The sequence below is a fragment of the Thamnophis elegans genome, chromosome 6 (genome assembly GCF_009769535.1).
Source record: "Thamnophis elegans isolate rThaEle1 chromosome 6, rThaEle1.pri, whole genome shotgun sequence".
NCBI classification, from domain to species: domain Eukaryota; kingdom Metazoa; phylum Chordata; class Lepidosauria; order Squamata; family Colubridae; genus Thamnophis; species Thamnophis elegans.
The window spans coordinates 32,269,644-32,285,912 of NC_045546.1; the positions used below are offsets into that span (position 1 = coordinate 32,269,644).

The 16,269-nt window shown below is 34.2% G+C and overlaps 1 protein-coding gene across 1 annotated transcript in view; it reads right to left on the bottom strand.

The window, feature by feature from the left end:
* ABI3BP (ABI family member 3 binding protein) overlaps positions 1 to 14,351 on the bottom strand; it is a 134,333-nt gene extending 119,982 nt beyond the window's left edge. Inside the window, exon 1 of the mRNA XM_032220287.1 lies at positions 14,182 to 14,351. Within this exon, the coding sequence (XP_032076178.1) occupies positions 14,182 to 14,260 (79 nt within the window). The 5' untranslated portion in view covers positions 14,261 to 14,351. The remainder of the gene's footprint in view (positions 1 to 14,181) is intronic.
* Between the last annotated feature and the right edge of the window lie 1,918 nt (positions 14,352 to 16,269).

Below are 16,269 nucleotides of genomic sequence, written 5' to 3' on the forward strand. Positions count from 1 at the left end.
TTCAGTTTAATACATATTGTTACTATGTTTATGCCTGGCTTTATGATGTTGTAAGCTACCCGGGGTCACTTGACAGTGAGATATGTGGCATATAAACAAACAAACTAACACACAAACAAACTATACTAGCTGAAATAAAGCTAAAATTTTCTGAGCTGCTATTTCAATATAATTTATTGTAAGAATAAGTGACTAATGTTTATGTTTAAAATGAGATCAAATAAATTTTAAGATATTGTAAACAATTCAAGGAATAAAAATGCCTTTCTGAGAAGTATATTTTTTTCTTACTTACATCATTCTAAGATATGAATTAATAGCTTTCTACTGACACAGAATTTGAACTGCACTGAACAAAGTGAGATTAGTAAAATTGCAGTTAAAGACATTTGAGAGAATGGACTAAGCCACGAAGAGTGAAATACAGCACCTGTTTTGCTTCGGCCCATAAAAGGAATAGCAAGCTGCCCTGAAGGCATTCAATGTCTGCAGAAGTCTAACACTTGAAAGTGAACATTTAATACTTCCATGTGTATATTTTTCCCCTGTCATTGCTTGCTATCTGGTTTAAGCAAGCAGTAACGGCTGCTTTTGCTATTCTTGATCATTCTCTCTGCCATACGTAGACTTCCCTCTTTTCCCTTCAGACAATAAGGTATCTTGCAACAAGATAAAATCAAAGCCTCTCAAAATGAGAATATTTTAATAAATCCATTTGGTTGTGATTATCTACTGAAAAGCTGTTTGATAAAGGTATATTGATTTTAAAAATTATAAAAAATAACTGCAGTAGTATCAGGACTATATGGCAGGATAGTACTAAAGCTGTACATAGAGCCAGCACAAAAGGTTTTGTGCGCACCGAACCGGCAATAATGCCAGCAGCAACCCACTCCTGCCCAGGACCAGGGTTTTAATCTTTTGAGTTTTCAGACTTGTATTGGAGGATGGGCTCCAGGAGGAGTCAGAAAGCTTGGAAGTCTAAACCTCTGGTCCTGGTGACTGACCCAGATTGGATCTTGCAATAAAAATATACCTTCCAGTTATAGGTATGGTAATATAGGGCTCAATTTGCACTAAAAAAAACTCATTGTAAGCAGTGGAAGACAGAGGTGTGAATAAAGGAAAAGAAAGAGTAAGCAATGCACATAATCAGGAAGCATGGCTATAAAGATAGAAGGCCAGTCAGCCCCTCTCTTATTCTTGTGGTGTGTGTGGAAGATATCAGCCACAGCTGCCAGTGTAACATCAGAAAATCTGTGTTTCTCAAGCTTGACACCTTGAAGATGTGTGACTGGCTGGGGAATTGTGGTTGTTGCGTCCACACACCTTCTAGTTGTCAAGATTGAGAAACATTGCTCTAAACTATGGTCACTATTGTTTACATATTTGAATTTGTTAAGATAATTTATTAAAAGGCATGATAGATTTCATTCTATTTTTAAATTTTCTGTTACCATGTTTCCCCAAAAATAAGACAGGGTCTTGTTTTCTTTTGAACCCCCCCCCCCTTGAAATAAAAGGCTTCGCCTTATTTTCGGAGAGATATTATTATTTTTGAGGTGTGGGAGGCAGTGAATGTGGTCACCTCATGGCTGCTGCTGTGTTGCAACATTTTGGGGAGGGCTTATTTGGGGGGAGGGCTTATTTTAGTGCATGCACTCAAAAGCCTGATTGGACTTATTATCTTATTTCCAGGGAAAGTGGGTACAAAAAGAGTATTTAAACAGCATAAAATGTGATTATGGTGAAAATGAACCTGATGAAAGAAGATAGGAGAACAGATAATCTGTGATTAAAGTTCTGATTGGTTAAATAAATTAATATAAAGTTCTGACTGTCTGTGAGATATAAGACATTATCTAAAATGAGTTGGGAAAGTATAAGAAAGAGTTGAACTAGATTTGTTGCTTGTGGAACCCAGTTTTAACATAATAGTCTTACACTGTACTGTCAGATAATGACCATAATACACCACAGATAAATATCTTTAAGCTCATTCTCTACAAACAGAAGGATTACATTTCCTTTAATAGCACGGAGGTAAGGAAAATAATAGTCTGCTGTTCCATAAGCATAAAACATCTGCAGTCTTCTAAAATCCAACTTGTTTAATCTTGTTTTCATAAATAGGATTTTTATTGTACTTATTCTGTAACATTTGGCAAGTTGAGTCATGTACATTTGTTGCATTCTGTTCCAAGTTTAATTCAGGTATCTGAGCTCTTTGTCCTCTCTGTCAGATAAAGCTTAGCTTGCCATCTGATCCACATTTCTAATCCCCTCACAGAGAAACCATTTTAAATCAGAGGTATTAGTAATATTGCATTGTTGGAAAGTATTCAATGAGATAACCTTGTAAGACAGCTGGAGGGTTTATAAGATATGAGACATTACCTAAAAATGTGGCACTTGTTTTTATTTTCTTATTATACTATTTAATACTTGTAATAACAGGATTTCTTTATATTACATTTTGGCCTCATTATATTACATTTTGGCCTCCCAACTGCATTGTCCTTTTTGTCTGGTTTAGAGAGTATTTTAAATGGAATGTGCATAGTCACATGTATCATTTAGCCCATCACCAGTATGGGTTACCCATGTCTTCCAGAGTGCAAGAATGGGCTATCATGAAGAAATGGCCCAAGAATAAGCAAACCCAAACCATTTTCCTGAATAACAATTTAATTCAAATACCGATCTACTTTCTTAGTTTTGCGAACAAATGTGAATCTAATAGACGTTTTAATAGTAGTGACTTGCTAAAACTGCACAGCGTTTTTCAGAGTTTCATGGTTCTAAGAACTGAAAATAACAACTACAGAATTTGAAAAGTCATGATACTACAAAATGGGAAAGCAATGAAAGATGTACACTTTTATTTAAAGCCAAATATATTGGGATGACAACACAAAATTAGCGTGAACTCTGATTTATAGTCTGATAATTTAGTGGCAAAAGGACCTTTGCAGTATTGAGTCATTGAGTCCTTGACTTTAGTTTTGCCAGCAGCTTTCTGTAAACACTGTATTTACAGAAATGTCACTAAGTGATCTAAAGGCTACTCCTATTTGAAGCTCACTCAGATGAAACTCAAATTGGTAACAGTGAAAGGCCACCTTCTACCATTCAGGTTAAAAGATCAACATTGTCCCTTCCGTGGTTGTTCAATTTCTAGAATATTTCTGCTGGCCTTAGAAATGAGCTTTGAGCACCTAATAGCATTATATACCATATGTACTTGGTCTAATGTTATCTGGTTGGGACATATGTCTTACAGCTCTCTGTATCTCTGGAAAGAAAAAAAATGTAAAAATAATTCAAGAATTGTTCTAAAAAAGGAATGGGCAAGAGCCCAAAGTTAACAGTTTAACAGAAGCAAATGTCACAGTTGGTGTGGTCATACTATTCTCATACACACTTCTTAATTGAGGGTGGAGAGATTTAGGACAGCTATTTTTTTCATTATGTTAAATATAAATTAGGCTGTATATGTTTCTGAAATGTCTTTGAATATTAGTATTTATATGTTTCTTCCAATTTTAAAATTGTGGGAAAGAATGCTACCAAACTTTAGCAATTGAGATCAGATGATGCTCCAGCATAGAGGTCTTTGAGGCCTCATAAAGACTAGGGCCTCAAGTTGTTCATTTTTGTACTAGAATAATACTTTCCATTTATTCCACAGAAGCTTAGGCTTTTTCAGTTCAATAATAACTAGCAAAAATAACTTTTGGTACTAAAATACAGGAAACAGGAAGCAGTACACAATGATCATGTTATTTAATCTAGGTGGGAATGGCCACACTAAATCATTTGGAGTCAGGCAGTCATTAAATGTAATACTAATAAAAAATAATGGATACAAATTACAAATGAAGTCAGACAATTCCACCCTAGCATTTGCTTGGAAAACATCTAACAATGACCCATGTATTACTCATTATAAATGACCTTCATAAAGAAGAAAATAAGATGTTGAATAAAATATTTGTGTTAGGTTTTTGGCTTTTGAAAAGACAGAAGCAGTAAGGAGGACTGCAGATGAATTTAAGAAAAAAAAAGATATTTCAAGAGAAAGAAGTATTAGCCCTCAGGTATATTTTATTGGAGAAAATTGGTAAAGATGATGATGATGTTCAAGAAATTCAAGGAAGGCAAGGATTTTGGTCTTTACTTGGGAGTAGAGAAGGATGTGTCAGGAAAAGCAAACATTGCAGAAAAACAAACTCGAATTCAAGTGGGCAATTCCAAACTCAGTTCTGAAGATATTGCCTAAGAATTAGAAATTCTAAAAAGATTTAGCCTTCCCGCAAACCCCCCCCCCCAACAATAAGGAGTAAATAACAATGTCCAACATAGGGCACAACTGTGTTGTTTTCTATGTGATGAACTAATATGTGTGCAACCTCTTCTTATGGACTAATCATACATGTTACCTTTCTCTGAGTATTGTGTGCATATGTGACTGCTTCTCTCTTAGGGACTGATGTTTGTATGCAAATATGTGTACGTAAAGGTTTAACCAGAGCAGGTGTACATATGTTGCCTCTGATTATGTATGTGTGCTTTTATGCTGTTGTGCTGCATCTTTATCTTTGTCTACGGGTAGTACTTGATTAACAATAACTTGTTCAGTGACCATTTGCAGTTTGATGCCAGTTAACAAGTGGTACTTATGATTAGTTTTTATCTCCAATATTTTGGAATATTTTTGTTTCTGGAATTCTTTTCTCCAGAGCACCAAGGCCCATTTTTGAATTTGTTCTTTCTTCTGCCAGTTTCTCCCACCATATAAAATTTAGTCTAATTCTGATCAGTTTTGGCAGAGATACCCTGCACGTGGAGAGATACTCCTTCGATAATTTTACATGAAATTAATATGTTTTGTTAGATAGCGTGAATAGATGAGACAGGACTCAGTGACAACAACTGCTCTTTATTTGGCAACTATGTACAGATCCAGAGCTGGCCTCTCTGACAGCTTGCCCTTTTATAGGAAGCTGTCAGACAGCTCAGCCTATAGGCTTCAAGCATTTTCCCTCCAGATTGGAGGACCTTGGTGGAATCTATTGCTCCAGTCTTAATATCTAACATATTTTATATAACACTATGTTATTAAAAGAGCTATTTCTAGCAGGCGCTGTATATATTTTTAAAAAATGTGTTGGCTTTTGCTATTTCTAAAGTATGTTTTTACAAAGCATATAGACAACCTTTACTTTTCAACACTATGAGCAATGTGAGTGGTATTATGATTACATTGGAACTTCAAAAATTCTAGCTGTTCATAACTGGGAATTCCATACTAGCAGAGGAGCACTTGCATGTCAGTACAGATTTTGCAGAAGGAAATACTAAATAAACATATGTAAATACATTAAGAAAAAAATATTTTGAAGAAAAGTGCTAGAAAACAGAAGCCTCTCTTGTTCAATCTTGTGTAAGGGAGCTCACTCCTTCCTTTGGTAATTGGTTTTTATTATTGAAGTGCTCTCACTATTCCAAAAACGCTTTTTCAAAAGGCAACTGGGCTTTCTTTGTTTTTTCCTTGATAACTTTTTGCTTCTCATCCAAGAAGCTTCTTCATGCTGACTGAATGAGAAGGGAAATGCCTTCAAGGAAAAAAACAAAGAAAATCCAGTTGCCTTTTGAAAACCATGACCTGAATGACTGAGGACAACCATGACTTGGATGACTGAGAATTTCCATAGGCAATTGCTCTCACTATTCATTCAGTTCATTTCAAAAGTGATCAAAATGGGACTAAATTTTTATATGGTGGACTTCGTTCAGTTTGAATCTTCCTTCCTACAACATCAATGCATTATTTTGTGTTCTGCACTTTGAACAAAAATACCCCCTTTACTCTTTTCTATGCTAATACTGTACTCTAATATATTATTTCTCAGTCCACTGGAGTTCCTTCAAATTCTTATAGAGGACTTGATAGTTCTTGAACATCACTTATTCTCTTCTCGATTTATCTTTTTGTAGTTCTGAGAACTTGATACATTACTCCAGGGTGGATGGTCTTATTAGAACAGAATCATATAAAATGATTACTTCCTGTGATTTCAAAACTTTTTAAAATTGAATCCTAAAATTATATTTGTCTTTATGCACCCAAAATATTGTCAATTCATTCTCAGTTTGTAATCAAGTACTCTGTCAAGATCTGTTCTACAAATATGGTTACTAGGCAAGTTTTCACAATTAAATTTCCAAAATATTATTTTGAGAACATACCTATCATTTTCAAGGAAAACATCAGGGACAAGCTTAAAATCCTGAATGTTAGCGATAGGTAACTAGAGTAATTTTGGAGTAAAATCAAAGAATTTTTAAGCATGGATGTGAAAAAAACCAAGAAACAGTAGAAATCTGGATATCAGAAAAATATGGAAATAGCCAAGACAGAACCTAAGGCCAAAAAGGACAAAAATCACAGGAAGAATTTTTTAAAAATTCAGAACATTATTAGATGAGACTGGAAGCAGCACTACAACATCAGTAAAGACAATGAAGATGAAAACATGCATAGAAAAACAAGGAAAATCTTCCAAAAGATCTCCAAACTGAGATGGAAATTCTAGCCTTGGTTGGGTATGCTAAACATTACCAGTGAGCCAATAATAATTGATTAAAAGATGTTAAAAGTTGGAAAATATATATTCTCTCTAGTAAAGATATCACATTGACTACAGTAGGCATGTCCCATTCCATTTTTTATTAAAAATATTCCTTATTTGTAAGAACTACCACTAAGAACCTCCACACCCTTGCCTTTCACAAAATGGTCAAAACATGACTCTGCAGCCTTACATGGAGGAGGACCCTGCAACCATGGGCGGGTTCTATGGGAACCCACACAGCTGTATTAATTAATTATAAATGCCTATCTTGGAATTTTTAACCTTTTAAAATAAATATATAAATGAATAGTACTTTCAGATGAAGTTAAATAAATACTATTGACTACATTAATGGTAATGAAATATGTATCAGAAATATGGCAAATAATGGAAAAAGCATTAGAAGAAAAATCATACTATGCCAGCTGATCTGGAAAAAAACAGAAAAACACAGACTGGAAGAGACCTTGTCTATAATGTATATAATGCCAACATCAAAGAAAGGAGATTTAGAATGTGCAAACTGTTATACAATATGTTTAATTTACATGTTAGCAACATAATCCTTAAGAAGATCCAACCCAAATTACATGGAAGTGCTTTGGTTATGCAAAACCTCAGAGGATTTCATGAAGAGCTATGAAAACAAACAAATGGATCACAGAAAAATATTGAGTTTTCATTCAAGGCACTATGACTTGATTCACATTGTTATATTTTAGATATACTATGCAATAACCTAGCTTTCTTGAAAAATCTCTAATAAGAAAGGTGGAATAAAAGAGAAGACAAACAAGATGCGAGGATTCAGAACAGTGACGTATGTGCTGTGGGAAGACCAAAAGCCAAGCTGACAACACATCACTCTAGAGATCTATCTATGTGGTTGCTAAAAATTAACTCTGACTAATGTGGCACATAAACAATCAATGTAGAATATGGCTGTGTACCAAATGTGTTAAGTACAAGTTTAATCATCATCAGTTTCCACTTCTTTATCCAAATCATCCAGATTCAGCGATATCATCAGTATTTCAATTAATTTTTGTTTTCTGGAACAAAAATCTATGCCTCCTTATTTATCCCATGACCCCACCAAGACAATAAGCATTTGGTTTGCAGTTATTATTGACCTAGCAACTTCAACCTCTTAATTTTTTTCAAACTTTTTAAAAAATATTTCTTAATGTTTCCAATTGGCTGAGAACTCTATTTTTATCACAGTGCAATTACTGTGACATTCCTTTCAATTAGTATATTGTTATAAATATTCTTTAAAAAATTGATTTATGAACAAAAAAAAGTCATCTATTGTATTATATATCAAAAACAACTTCAAGAGAAAGTTACACCATGTACTTATTAATGCTTCTTTCTTTGTATTATCTGAATTTCTGATTGATTGATTTTATCATGATTAAATTATCTACGTGGTAGAGATACACACACACACACACACACACACACACATATTTTTGCGATCAACATTTACAATCAACATGCCCCATGACAGAGTTGGGATTCATTTACCTTCCCTACTAGTTCACAAATGTGATCACATACCACCTTCTGTGCAAGCCAGTGCTCACACATTACATTGGGGCGGGTGATGGAACCGCTACCAGTTCACCTGAACCAGAGAGAACCGTCTGAATAGCACCTCTGCCCGATGAACACTACATGTTACATCATAGCCAAAGCGGAGTTCAGACTGTCATATCTAAAAGAAGGGATCATTTAGGCCATTTACTTAATCTTTGCACGCCTGATTCCTTACTAAAGCATTCAATACATATTCGAAACCATCCATGACATACATTAGCCTCTGTTAAAAGGCAAGCAAGTATACAAAAAAATGTTAGCACTCACAGGAACAATTCCAATCAAAGTATGGAATTCAAACCCCTGTGTAGATTAATTTTTTAAGTTGCTGCTTTAACAGGTGTACTTGAGCAACTTGGTTGAACTCAAAGCTCAGCAGACAAAACCAGTAGGAAATCTCAGGGAAATAGTTTAGAATGGAGGGAATGAGAGGTGTGGGATGAAAGAACAACATCCTGGAAGAACACAATAGCAAATCAGTTCCGTGAATCTATACCCAGAAGGTGAGCTTGACTCAAAGAAGATTTGAATGTAGTGTCCAAGTTGTTAGTAAAATATATTTTTAAATAGCCCATAGACAACATTTATATAGACAACCATTCTTGTAGTTCACCTAATCCAGTGAAGAAACTAAATAAAATGTCTCCAGATTTCTGCAAATTATTGTGAACCCTTGATATTGTTGTTGTTGAATGAATGGTTAAGGAAGTATAAACTGTTATTGACAATCACGCAAACTACTAATGGACAGGAACACATACACGAAGTAAGCTTACTATTAATATTGTATATTTTAGAACAAATTGATACTGATATCCTCAATCTGTTTATAGATAAGCAACTATGAATACTTGGGAATGATTATTGCATAATTATCATATAATTATTGCATAATTATCCATAATTATCCATCATATTGTATAAGGAGTATAATTGACAGACTGCAGGAGTTCTTGTGGATTGTTCACTCTGCACTTATATAGAAATTCATAGACACTTGCTAGCTTCACTCCATCAAGCTTTTATGATATATAGGCTATTCCCACAAAAGTAGATCGACAAAATTGATGCCTTTACAGGACGGTGGAATCTGTCACTTTGGAGGTTGCTGTGAGGAAAGCACAGAGGTACCATAAATCATATGCAGTAAGAGGAAAGGAAAAGGAAAGGCAAAAAAAAAATCCTCTTCTGGCAAGTGAGGATCATTTCTGGAAAATCATGCTGCTTTTCCTTCTAGAAAAGTTCCACATTCATTGCAAATGAGAAAAATGTTCATTGCTCAAAAATAAATAAATAAATAAATGGGGGGAGGGAGAGGGACAACAGAAATTGTCTTAAGAGAAGTTACAAGGAATGTTATTAGAAGAAATGAGTTGCTATTCCTTCATAAATCTTAAAAAATAAAACTGGTTTACGGGTTATGGTTTGTTCTGTTCTGTTCAGCAGCAAGGGGCCATTGAAGGCCTTTGCTTGAATGAGACCATTGGAATGCTGGAAGCCACCAACTTCCCTCTATGTTAATTCAATATTTTTTTTAGTGAAGATGGTGTTGATTTTCTAATGGAAAACATTATTTTAGGCACAATTGCTTTAATAGACCCTAAGTATCACCAAGGTAAAGGCTTGTTGAGAAGAAATGTCTTTAACAAATAGCTGGTTCCTATGTATTGAAGACACCTCTTGATACAGGCAGAAGAAAATGTATGGCTGAGAACATAAACAGTTGAGACCTGGTATATATGAATTAGTCTCTTATATTATTGGAAATTCTGAAGTCCTGATTTGAGCCTATTTATTCATAATAAAAAAATTATATTTTATATAGCGATACCCTTTCTTTTCCCAATTTGATCATAATATGGATTCATTATTCAGGTATAACATATGGGTGTTTCATTTAGCTAAATGCATAATTAAGGTAATTTACTTATTTTCTACTAACTATTTAAATTATTTTTGTTTGTTTACTATACTGTTGTGGATTTATAATTTGTTTCACAACATTCAATTTTATACAGGTAGTTAGTCCTCAAGTTACAAAAAATCAGTTAGTGACCGTTCAAAGTTATGACACTGAAAAAGTGACTTTGGAAGAGTTTTTCACACTTACGACCATCTCATCACACATGACCAAAATTCAGATGCCTGGCAACTACTTGATATTTATGATGCTTGCAATGTCCTGGGGTCATGTGATCACCTTTTGCGACTCCTGACAAGCAAAGTCAATAAGGAAGCCAGATTCACTTAACAACTCTGTTACTAACATAAAGACTGCAGTGATTTACAAACAACTGTGCCAAGAAAGATCATAAAATAGGGGAAAATGCACAACTGTCTCACAACAGAAAGTTTGGGGTCAGTTGTGGTCATGACTCTAGGGGGTGGTGCTCATCTCCGTTTCAAAGCCGAAGAGACAGCTCTGTCTGAAGACCACAGCTCTGTGGTCAAGTGGCTGGCGTGATTAAACACCGAAGGTTCACGGAATGCTGTTACCTTCCCACCAAAAGTGGTCCCTATTTTTCTATTTGCATTTTTTATGTATTTTGAATTGCTAGGTTGGCAGAAGCTGGGACAAGAAATGGAAGCTCACTCCTTATGCGGCACTAGGGATTCAAACCGCCAAACTGCTGACCTTTCGCTCGACAACTCGACAAGCTCAGTGTCTTAGCCACTAAGCCACCATGACCCTTTAAACTTAATTGTGTGTAATTTTGTTTAATAAAATTAATCAATTAATAAACAATGTTCAAGCCAGCATTTCCTTTTACCTGGTACAATTCCATATAATATTGCATTGTATTTGCTATACTAAGATGTATTTTGGTATTCTTAAGGACTTATTCCCTAGGAACATGAGAATCAAAAGAACTTCTGAATAGATGACAACTGAATTGCGGTTTTGCTAAACTTGAGAAACACTTTAAAATGCCAACAACTAAAAACCAGAATAGTAAATGCATACCACAAACATTAGACAATGCATCTCTGTTCCCATTTTAAATGCCTTACAGATATGTGCATCATCTAGCCACATTTACTTGTGCCCAGCCATTAATATTTCATGTGAAATGGAAATTAAAATAAATATTACTGACAGTATTGTTATCCCTTGTCTGCAGCTACATTGGCACATCTCTGTATACACTCCATTTCACATAACAGGCAGCTTAATTTTTAAATATCTGGAGCTATTGCAGGATGCATCTGGCATTATTTTTCTGCCAATGTTTATCTGAAATACATTTACATGTACAGCAATCATTTCCTAAAATATTTGAAGGCTAGGTAGTTACAAAAGCACCATGCTCAGAGTATAGAAACCTGTTTCCTAACTCTTCCTGGAATGTCCACATGACCAGTCAACAGCGTGTAGTTACACAGGTATTCCAGAATGTGTTTAAAAAGGCCTGTTGACTTTTGCACGAGTGTCATGTTTTTAAACAGTTAAAAAAAGATGTAACATAAATAGCCATTTTTTGAGTTTGAGCTGAAATTCTAAAGTGCATATAGTTAAATGGGATGGATTTTGTTTGGTCTGCTCATTTAGGCAATCATGCTATGTTTAGCTCTGTTTTATTTTTGGTATATTCAAATTAGTATTTCATAGATGTCTATTTGGATTCAAAGTTCTGATGTTGCCCACCATGGTCACATGACTGCACTTCAGTTGCTGAGCAACCAGGATGCATTTATAGCCATGTACAGCATCTTCCAGTCATGTGACCACATTTTATGATGGTTTTGCTGAAAACCTATATTTATTTCTGTTTTTTGGTGAACTATTGATTTGCTTAATGACTGCCACATTAATTTAATGACCACTTCACGACTGCTACAAGAAGGTCCTAAGGTTGGGTCAGTCAAGAGATCAACCATTTAATGGAATCACAAGTTATGACTATGATGGACTTTTCTAGTCACATTTGCTCTTCAGGTGGTGATTTAATGTAACTATTCAATCTTTTTCAACTGGTTCTATAAGTACCAAACCAATTTTAGGTAACGCCTACAGAAAATAGTATTTCCCTACTAATGTTTTCAAGCTAAAATTTCTTTTGAATGAAATATGATGGAAAAAATGGCAGAATTTCAAAAGGCAAAGCCTTCATATTGATGGTTGAAGAATAGAACATTTGTTATAAACAGCTTTTATACTAAAGCCAAGTAATTAACACCCAAACATCTTATTAGTTTTCTATGACTACATTTCTTTTGCTTGGTACAAAAACAGGATTTTTTTCCTGTTCTTGTACCAAGGAATTGTACCCTTCCCTTCCCTTTTTTGTACCAGAGAAAGGAAATCTACATTCATAACCTAATGCCAGGAATAAACTTTACTGAAATGGTTAAGTCCACCCAAAAATAACTTTGGCAGCTCTTAGCATTATGAACTGAATTCAAAGCACTGCTGTTAGCTGGAATTCTTGTATTATTTTATGAAGACTGAATAGAAATGCTATACTGGAGAAAGTAAGTTTAGTGTATTCTTTATTTTTTTTAATTTAATAATACAAGAGTTCAAAGAAACAAATGTTATTAAATGTTCAAAATACCTAAAACATTTAAAATACCCAAAAATATTACAATGAAATGAATAAATCTTTGGTGTATCTTCAGATTGTCAATAGGTGCAGTATATTAGAAAGAGCCTCACACTACAGTTGTACATATTTTGAAAACCAGAATAGGTAGATATTTATTTCTTTCCAAAATCAAGAATAATTGGAAAAATGAAAAATAGTAATTAGTATTTTCAGCTGCCACTTAATTTTAGAAAACATTTGCCTTAATGTATTGGGGTATAAAACATAAACATAAAATAAAACATTTTGTCAGAATTTTGAACACAGATAGTTATGATTATTATCCCATAAAGATGTATAAGGAAGATATATAGAATTATCCACATGTCCTAATAAAATAACTATACTATTTAGTTCAGAAGGTAAGCATGTTACTAGATTTCCTTTGATAAATACATTACAATATGCATTTGATAAAGACTACATTTTGTGTAGGAAGAATATAAACGTTTCAAATTACAAATAAGACAAAAACCCACATTATTTTATGGGGAAAGATAATTATTCATCTGATATGAAATATGTCATACATGCATAATCTAGGAAAATCTTTTCTAACTTAACTTTCCTCCACCCACTGAATAAAAAATAAAATGCTGCTTAAGGGATTTGTAAATACACTGGGCATATCTGCAAAGCATGCACTCCATTAAAAAGCATTTCAGCAAAGTCAGTAACAGAATGTGAAGTATCATAGGGTTAAAAAATACCAATGTATTGGGCAGTGTAATCTATATTTATAAATATGGTATTAATGTTACAGCACAGATTGTTTTCAGTAAATAAGTTTAAAATGTCAGACTAACATATATTGAAGAAAATAAATTTAAAATTTTGCACAATTTCTTTCACTTTACAAAAAATTGAGTCCAAGTGCAGTACTCCTTAACACTGCATTTTATAGACACACAAGCATACATTTTAATAGATACTAAAGAGAAATAGTTGAGGAAAACTAATATTGATGATACACAGTAAATCAAATCAGTTTAAAGTGTTTACAGTGAAGTTGAAAGAACTAAATCCTGTTTACACACATATATCAGAGATTTCATTACATACTACCATAAGAAGTACATATTTTATAAATAAACAAGACTAGTTTTTCTTCTGGCTGCAGTGTTCCTTGTTTTGGTCAAGAAATTAAAAAGTATGTTTTATACTTTCTTTTGTTTATGCAAAGCATTTTAAATTACTCATCTGTCTCTGTCTCTCTCATATGTGTTTTTGCAATTTTTGCTATTTCATTTCTCCTTCACTGTATTCTTAATCCTTTCATATTTTCTGAAAACAAGATTGTGTTATAAAGGCTAAGCATTTCTTCCCTACGAAGTATGAGAATTATATCTACTTGCCTCTTGGCAATTTCCCAGCATTTCCAAGGATTTGTGCAAAATGTCCACAGAAAAGGAGAAAGACCAATCTTGATATCATACTTCCAAACAAAAAAATCCACTGTTAAAGGTGCTGAAGAGTGTCATACAAGGTAATGCAGCTGCAATGAAGAGAATAGTTCTCTCTGTCACAGAGACAGCTAAACTTTGACAGTTTAGTTTACACTGTGGGAGGAGACAGGATGACATCATAGCAACTCTCTGGAAAGATAATTTAAATATAATGGTATTTCCAATCTCTTGCTGGAAATACAGCACTTGGAGCTCTGATGTGAGATTCCTTCTATAAAATGTGTAGAGGTTTAATTATTTGCATGACCCTAAAAGTTTGCATAAATCCCAAGAACGCATGATTTGTGTGAACTGGAATAGAAACAGTCTCTGAAACACATAAGATATTAAAAGCTTGAGCTACTAATTATATTAACAAGGTTAATTGAGAAATTTGCGGGAAAGATTGACTCTTTCTTCCAGTGACCGGACACTGCTCTCCACTGTCATATTTGTTTTTACAAGTTCTGCAGTAAAGCATTGAAAGGTTTTTTCCTAACAAGCGTTTATGTAAGTGAAACCACACATTTCTTTATATGTTGATTGATAGAATACTGCAAGTGTAGACCCTTCCAGCCAAGGTGACATGCTGAGGAAACTACCAATCAGGGGTTCTGGGTAAGTAGAATCTGAAAAGAACATCAAGAAATTGCTATGATCAAACCTAAGGAAGGCTTTGAAATTTGAAACTAGCCTTATTTCTATCTGGTTTAAAGAGAAAAAAATAAATAGTTGAAGGATGCAGTGCAGGAGAGCCAAAAGTCAGTAATGGTGCCATGATCAAGATGTAACAAAAGATATAAGGGAATAACTACATTATGAAGAAGAATCTACTTTTAGTGAAAATTCACTCTATTTTGAGGACTTCTTGTCTCGAATGTTCCATTCAAATATAGACACAGTGAGCAGTATCTTAACTAAATGACTAATATTGTCTATCAGAAACAGGTGCCAAACAAGGAGTTGTTGAGTTGTCAAGACAGAAAAAATAGACCTTAAGCAAATGAAATAAGACATCCTCAGAAATTAAGGTAGTACATTTCCAAAAAAGGGGCAGAAAACCAAAATCAGTTAACTCTATTGGTTCAGCAAACACTGTAGATCAAGAATCTTATTTGGTGCCAATAGAATTGCTTTCAGGGGAAGTTCCAAGGTCAATTTCAATAAATTTATGAAATGGTTCTACTTTTTATATGAATATTATATTTGAGCTGCCCTAAATGTTTTACAGGAACTCGGTGGCTAAGAAGCTGAGCTTGTCGATCAGAAAGGTCAGTAGTTCAACAGTTCAAATCTAGTGTTGCGTAATGGAGTGAGCTCCTGTTACTTGTCCCAGCTTGTGCCAACCTAGCAGTTTGAAAGCATGTAAAAATGTAAGTAGAAAAATAGAGACACATTGTTCCATGCATCTTCGCCATTTAGTCATGCCGGCCACATAGCCACAGAGATGTCTTCGGGCAGCGCTGGCTCTTTGGTTTTGAAATGGAGATGAGCACTGCCTCTTAGAGTTGGGAATGACTAGCACATATGTGCAAGAGGAACCTTTACTTTGAAAAGTTTTGCTATTTTATATTTGAAGAGTTAGCAATCTAATTATACCCTCAATTTCATATTACATTTATTTATCCTTATTTTCAACATATTCATGATTTTCTTTGTTAATTGAGGGTTCTAAAGTTTGCTGACTATCATGTCTATCATCTAAGTTCCACTGATCCTTTTAACTGAACTTCCTGCTCTGTATTCATAACAAATCCTATATTTTGCAATCCTTTGAGATTGCATAAACACTAAATGGTAAAAGACTTCTATAATATGTGCTTATGGATTTCTTAACTGCCATAAGTGTTTCACCGGAGTGGTTTCTGGAAAATAGAAAGAACAAAGAATATTACATAACATATGCTATACTGACAAGGGGGAATTTTGAAGAATTTACAATGTAACCCATAATGTATTATTCGATCCTCTTATTGCAAGCAATTGTACAGCATGATC